At 39.3% G+C, this 6,927-nt stretch overlaps 1 protein-coding gene across 2 annotated transcripts in view; it reads left to right on the top strand.

The window, feature by feature from the left end:
* Window positions 1-1,613: 1,613 nt before the first annotated feature.
* Window positions 1,614-6,927, top strand: part of LOC122650125 (protein NAP1-like) — a 43,974-nt gene continuing 38,660 nt past the window's right edge. The window contains exons 1-3 of one of the 2 annotated variants that reach the window (XM_043843441.1): window positions 1,614-1,727; window positions 1,892-2,290; window positions 2,370-2,447. In XM_043843441.1, coding sequence (XP_043699376.1) covers window positions 1,913-2,290; window positions 2,370-2,447 — 456 coding nt within the window. In that variant the 5' untranslated portion in view covers window positions 1,614-1,727; window positions 1,892-1,912. Of the gene's footprint in view, window positions 1,728-1,891; window positions 2,294-2,369; window positions 2,448-6,927 lie in introns of both variants that reach the window. The other variant, XM_043843440.1, reaches the window with a different exon arrangement.

Below are 6,927 nucleotides of genomic sequence, written 5' to 3'. Positions count from 1 at the left end.
GGACCCGAACTTAAATTATTCCCTTCTCTCATGAAATAGCTCGAGCGGTTCAAGCCCGGACCCGCACTTCGAGGTTACCAAGGGAAGAATAATTAATAAGACTTGAGGCTAGAACTTACTTTTCCCCCTGTCATGGTTTATTACCCATGACCCCGAACAGCTTTGCCACGGCAACGCTAAGCTCATCACCGAACGAAATATCCAGTGAGGTGACGGTCCGGATGCTCTCTCCTGAACTCCTCGCTTCCGGTGGTACTTGGAGGGTAGTCGACGAAGTCGCCGTCCACGAACTTTCCCCACTGGCGGTTGAGGAATCTTTCCTCCACAGGCAAACCCGTGCTGTGGTCAACGATTTTGTAGCTAGGTTTGACCATCATGGAGAACAGGTCACCAGCATACATGGCAGCGGTATCTACACGTCACGAGAAGAAATGATATTTAATTATATCCCGGGGTACGGGTATAACAAGCCCAGCCCGACCTTGAGGACGGGTCAGGGTTGGATTTTTCTGGCCTTGAGTCAGGATCGGGTCGGGTCTGGGCCCAGCTAAGGGGACTTAGGGTTGGGCTAGGGCTCTATAAAGCCCGGCCCAACTCGACCCTGTTGCAGCCCTATGTGATATCATGTAATGCAAACTCCATATCTCATTGATCCAGGGTTGGGACTGATTTGCCTCCCGATTCCAGGTTTTTAATGCCTATATATCTTCCATGGTTCAATAGTCTATTCCAATCACTATGAAATGTGAATTTCTCAATTTCTATGAATGCTTGGTTAAGTTTATCAGGCTTCTAAAAATCAATGAGTGTATAAATTTTGGGAGAGAATTCTTTGAGTAAGCGGCATATAGAAACACTAATGAAGTACGTTAAAATGGTATCATATATTGGAGGGCAATGTGATCATTTTATGTGAGGAAGAGAGAGAGAGAAACACAAAAGTGATAGTGTATCCCAACTTCTCAAAAAACCATTATTAAAATCCTAGGAGGGGTTTGTGAACCTAGGATGGTGGGTGAACGGTGAACCATCCTCTATGGGTGGAGGAATACTTTGTGCAATTTTTATTGCCATGACTTTAGAAAATCCAAGAAGCACCTCTCCATTAGCTCATGGGCTTCTCCAACTTCTGATGGTAAAAAATTCTTGATGAATTACTTTTTATTAGACATGTTCATTTTTAACTCCATAATCGATAAAAGTTTTAAGGATCATTATTCTCTTTGATTTTTTGCTTGGTATAGTCATCCAGTTCCTCTCATAGGGGCCAGAAATGATAATCTAACTTTGCCCGAACACACTGCCCGAGTGAGGTTAAATCGTCATTTTCGCTCCCCTATGAGAGAAACTGGACATCTGTATTGGGAGGGAACCGGACAGGAACAAAATTCGTTAACATATTTACTGATGCGTATTGTAACACCATGCGCATGTTAGACTCATTTGCACAATTAAAATAGATTATAGAAAATAAAAAAAAAGAAAGCAAAAGAAAATGAATGACGGCGGTCTTCTCTCTTCCAGGAAAACTATAAAAAATTCCGTCTTAAAATAACGATGGAACCCAGCTAAATTTACTAAACCAAACCCACTCTTGTCTCTTCCTACTTGTTTTTCCCTGCTCTCCTCAGATCCGAAATTATTCTTTTCGGTTCACCGATTTCTAGCATTTTAATGGCGATGAAGGTTCTTATTTGATGGGTTGAAGTTGAGGCACTTACTATTGTGCTCTCTTTCTCTCTCTCTCTCTCTCTGTCTCTGTCTTTTTGTGTCTCTGTTTCTGTTTTAGTTCTTAGTTTACAAGTTTGATTCTTCGCTGCATTGGAGTACAATATTTTTTCCCCCTTTTTCAGTCTACTAAACTATTAACCTAGCAGCATTTGCATTTGCAGACACTTTGAAGGGCTTACTCATGGCAAAGTCGAGACAGCATTTTTCTGCTCAAGATGAGTCGCCTAGATCGAGGGAGTGGGATGGCCTATATAATGAATACTTCAATTCCGAAATGCCTTCTACAAGCTGGAAGTCTGCTGGCTCTGAGGGACAACCACAGAATTCGGCAGCTGCTCAGAAGGGTTTGAACATGCAATGGGTGGTACAACTCACTGATGTCGCTGAAGGTTTACTGGCGAAGATGTATAGATTGAACCAAATTTTGGATTATCCAGATTCAGTGTCACATATGTTTTCGGATGCATTTTGGAAGGCTGGTGTGTTTCCAAATCATCCCAGAATCTGTGTGCTGGTTTCGAAGAAATTTCCTGAGCATCCTAATAAATTGCAAGTAGAACGAGTAAGCATAGGTCCTCCATTTCCGGGTGAGGGTTTTTAGGAGTGAAAACGGTTATTAACTAAGGAAAATATTCCTGCAGGTTGATAAGATAGCTCTGGATGCTTTGCATGATAATGCTGAAGTCTATTTACAAAACTTGGAACCGTGGGTGCTGGTAATTCAAAAATATTTTTTTTTGTCAAGTTTATATTGCATGCATGCTTTGGCTACGGGTGCATGAATATGTGTGATATAAGTAATTAAGTATATAATGGGATCTCCATATTATGGAGAAACCAATCATGTGTCCATCTTGGTTAGTTGAGAATTAATTTTTGAATCCTTTCCGTGCATTGAGAGTTTGTTAATTTCTTAGGTGACTTTAGCAAATGTGCATTGAATTGGTGACTAGCAAAATATCCCCAATTTTCTGTTGAAAATACAATAATGTGTTACCTGCTGTTATTAGAGAAAGAGCTCTACTGCTATATGGTTCTTCCAGAAGACGCACCACAATAGAGGGAATCCAGTATTCGAATGCTGTATTCTACTTATTGTTTGCATCTATATGTAAACTTCGGCCTGATTTGGTATGATTTCTATTTCAATTTTGGATTGATTTCTTGAAATAGTCAACAAATAGATTTTTGGTAAAAAAATTGAAATTGTTTTGGTTGTATCAATATGAAATATTTCAAGAATAAAAAAAATCCATTTGATAGTTCAAATTCTAAGAACAGATTCTCTATATTTCTTTGGGAAGGATGATGGTGGTGGTGGCGGGGTAGTGGTGGTGGTGACGGTGGTGGTGACGGTAGTGGTGACGTGGAAGTAGTGGGGGTGGTGGCGGCGGTGGCAGCGGGCCAGCGGCAGTGGTGGTGATGGCAGGGTAGTGGTGGTGGTGGTGGTAGCAGGGTAGTGGTGGTGGTGGTGGTAGCAGGGTAGTGGTGGTGGTGGTAATAGGGTAGTAGTGGTGGTGGTGGCGGTGGCAATGGTGGGAGTGAGGTGGTGATGTTGAGACCATTAGGAGAAGAAGGGTGGTGTTTTATTTTTAACCTGGAATTACTACTTTGCCCATGAAATTAACCATGTGTTCACTCAAGAGCAAGAGTGCTAAATCAAATGAAATAGAAATTCTGAAACAGCTCCTCAGCTATTTCAGAATTTCTATTTCACTGAAATAAGGTGCAAAAATCAGACCAAACAATTTCAGAAATAGAAATCACCCCCTGAAATTGAAATAGAAATCATACCAAATCAGGCTGACTCATCACCTACTGATTGTTTATGTCTTTTCATAAATGCTATTCAGTGACTCATTGTTTATGTCTGTATGTAAGCACTGTTCTTCTTGGCCTCAAACATGTAGCTGAACTGATTGGATGGACCTTATCTGATTTATGGTTTCATAATGAGCATGGGGCATGAACAAAAACATCAAAAGGAATAAACAATTTGGACGTCATGATTCTTAAGTAGAGAATTTATATTGGAAAAGAAGTAGGAAAGAAGGAGATAAAGGGGAATGAAAGAGTGGAGACTTGGAGTGGTATTGGAGAAAGAATTATGGAGGAAGTTAGCAAATTAAGCTAGGGTGATCAACCTCGCACATATTATGTTATTAATGGCAGAAAAGAAATGGAAACAATGCCCCTATGCTTATAAGTAGTTAAATACATAAGTTGCTCAAAATGCCTTACAAATGAATGTATATACTGGTCATCTCTTTGGTTGTCCTCTGAGGTGGAAGTAATGGAACAATTCAGGAAGTATCATTGTGGGAAGTGATTCTACTATTTATTAGAAAATATAGCTTTCTGGTAATTCCCCCCCCCACCCCCAATTAGAGATAAATACTGCTCATATTAAACACATATAAGTGGTGTAAGGGTATTCCAAAATGTGATGAACGGTCAACGTAGAAGGCATATGTGGAGATGGATACACTATATAAAATATGTGTGTCAGTCGCATACAAGTGTAGTCTAAGTTGGCTGCAACTCTACAGTATCAACCTGTACAAAGATGTTCAAAACTAGTACTAGTCCATGTCAACACTCTGCATACTTAATTTGTATGTGTTGTGACGAAAATGCTTACAGGAATCACATACAATTTTGCAGCTACAAACTAGATTTGAGATAAACAAATTTACTTGTACCATGAAACTAGTAGCACATTATGGAGGAGCAACAAAACTGTATTAAGGCAGCAGCGGTGGTGGAGAAAACCCAAGGAATTTTTCTAGTTGTCAAACAAACCAGAATAAGCCCCAAGTTTATGTTTTTTGCAATTTTGCAGGTCCTACATCCATTTTATGCAGGTACTGTTTTTGAAGAAGTTAGTGACTACATATCTAAAGTTAAATAAAAAACTTGTACTAAGACCCACCCATTTACTAGTAGGACTCTACTGCTTTTCTAGAACTCACACAAGATATAAATGAGACTCCATTTTGTAGCACACAGAATAGGCACAAATATTCTCCTAGGAAATTGGAAAAAGTGGAAAACATTCACACACTGTCCTGTGCGGATTCTTTCCCATGCTCTCTCATAAAAAGTGAGGGCCCCACACATGTATTTTTATTTTAGTTTATATTTATCTATTTTGAAAATAACAGGGTGTAGGCACTGTCTGATTAACCTAAAAATTTCGCACATGCTCCTAATAATAGAGAAAACTTCTGCAATATTTCACTAATTCTGACAAGGGAACAATGACTTCTTGAGAAAACCTTCTAGAATTATAATTTTACAAGAAACCGGCAAAAGGTGATCTGATATACTAATATAGGTAAGATCCTCAATTTTATGACCAAATCAACCTGTATCATTGTTAGAAGTCATGTAATAGGGGTAGTTTAGGAACTAGATCTATTACTAGTTGCCTTATTATGTAATTCTGTTTTTCTTCTTTATTTCCCTTTTACCTCCCTAGGGAGGTGGATGTAATTCTCTATTAGTTATGATTGAATGAATATATGGTGTATGGAGAAGCCTCTTCATCACAATCGATTACTGCCTAATATTCTCTTTGTTTGCATTATTATGGAGTTCTTTTTTTCTTTTTAGTTCAAGCTGGAGCCTTTCTTTTAATATCTGTATACTCCAGCTTGAGGGGAAGTGTTGAGAAGTGTACCACGATAGGGGGAGTGTCCCTATTGTGGTTGAGTCCATTGTGGTTTCCTTTATTGCTTTATGTTTTTAATTGTTAGGAGTCAGTTTCCTAGTCTAAGTTAGTTTCCTTATTAGATTAGTTTCCTATTTTCTCTCCTTGGCTGATAAGGAGTTAGTCTCCCTTTTCTAATGTAACTTTCTATTGATTTTATTATAAATAAGATAGAGGGAGAAGAGACTACTCTCAAGTTACTGAGAGCTAACATAATCGGCTTCCCTTCTCTTCTTCTCTCTAAAGCTACTGGTTACAGGTCCTAGGTTTTCTACATGGTATCAGGGCATTAACCAGTACCTGGTTCTCTCTGTAAAAGCTGTTTTGAGAGTCGTTTTGGGTTTCTAGTTTGAATAACGAAACCCTAGTTCATAGAAGAAGAAGAACTAGGGTTTCATATACTGATTTCAACGAAGATTTGTATGAAAAATCATACCTGATTGATTCCCTAAGCATAATCCCCAACCCACCGTCACCCACTTCCTTGGTTCCGCCAGAACCGAACAAAAAAAAAAAAAAAGGGTGCAGAGAATAGAGAGAGTACGAGACAGAGAAAGGAGAAGTGCAGTGAGAAATCGAGAAGCAGAAAAAAATACATACCTGTTTCCGAATCTTCTAGCAATTCAACTCCCCGCTTGGCTCCCTCGCATTGTCGCGTCCATTGAAGTTGTGTAGCCCTTTCTTCCTCGCAGCGCCTCCTTCATTCTTCCTCTCTGGTTCGACAAAATCAGACACCAAAATCGACAACGAATCTGCTACTGACGCCTCCGCTGAAGATGTCTCGGGTTTTTTTCTATGCTATCTATTTGCTGAAGTCTGAATCAATTGCTGATGTGAAATCGAACTCTGGTTTTCTGCAATCTATTTGCCGTGATTGTTCTCTTCGCTGGTTGAATCAATTTGCTGCTGATGTTGATTATTCAGTAGCACCTTGTTGGTATCGATTTGCTACTAGGGTTTGCTGAATCGATTACCCCGTTGCTGTTTTGTGAAGATGTTCCTCCTGCTATGACAACTCTTTGATATCATCCTCAACATCAGTGAGGGAGAACTTTGCTTGTTTCGTAAGTTGTCAGGAAAAACCCTTTCTTTTTTGCAAGTTTTTTGCTGGTCAAGTACGTGACCAGCAAGCACTTACTTGCTTTATCTTTTATTTTCCCATTTGCCCCCTCTCTTTCCTTTATTATGGCTATACCCCTTCCTTTGTGTCAAAGTCTCCTTTGTCATTATTTTATATTTCATTCCAGATTTACCCTTTTGCCTTTGCTTGTGCTAATTGGATTTCACCTTAATTACGATTATGCCATACCCATATTTATTTACCCAAGAGCCTCTTGCAAATTCTGATTTATTACCAAATTGCCACTCCCTTAAATTTGGCCTTGCTTATATATGGATCTCACTTAAATTACAATTCTGCCATTACCTCTTGTTATTGCCTATTGTATACTTGGATGGGTCCATCCCGAACGAAATTGGGTATT

Source organism: Telopea speciosissima, chromosome 2 (genome assembly GCF_018873765.1).
Source record: "Telopea speciosissima isolate NSW1024214 ecotype Mountain lineage chromosome 2, Tspe_v1, whole genome shotgun sequence".
In the NCBI taxonomy this organism is placed as follows: Eukaryota; Viridiplantae; Streptophyta; class Magnoliopsida; order Proteales; family Proteaceae; genus Telopea; species Telopea speciosissima.
This window is presented reverse-complemented; position numbering and strand designations above follow the sequence as displayed.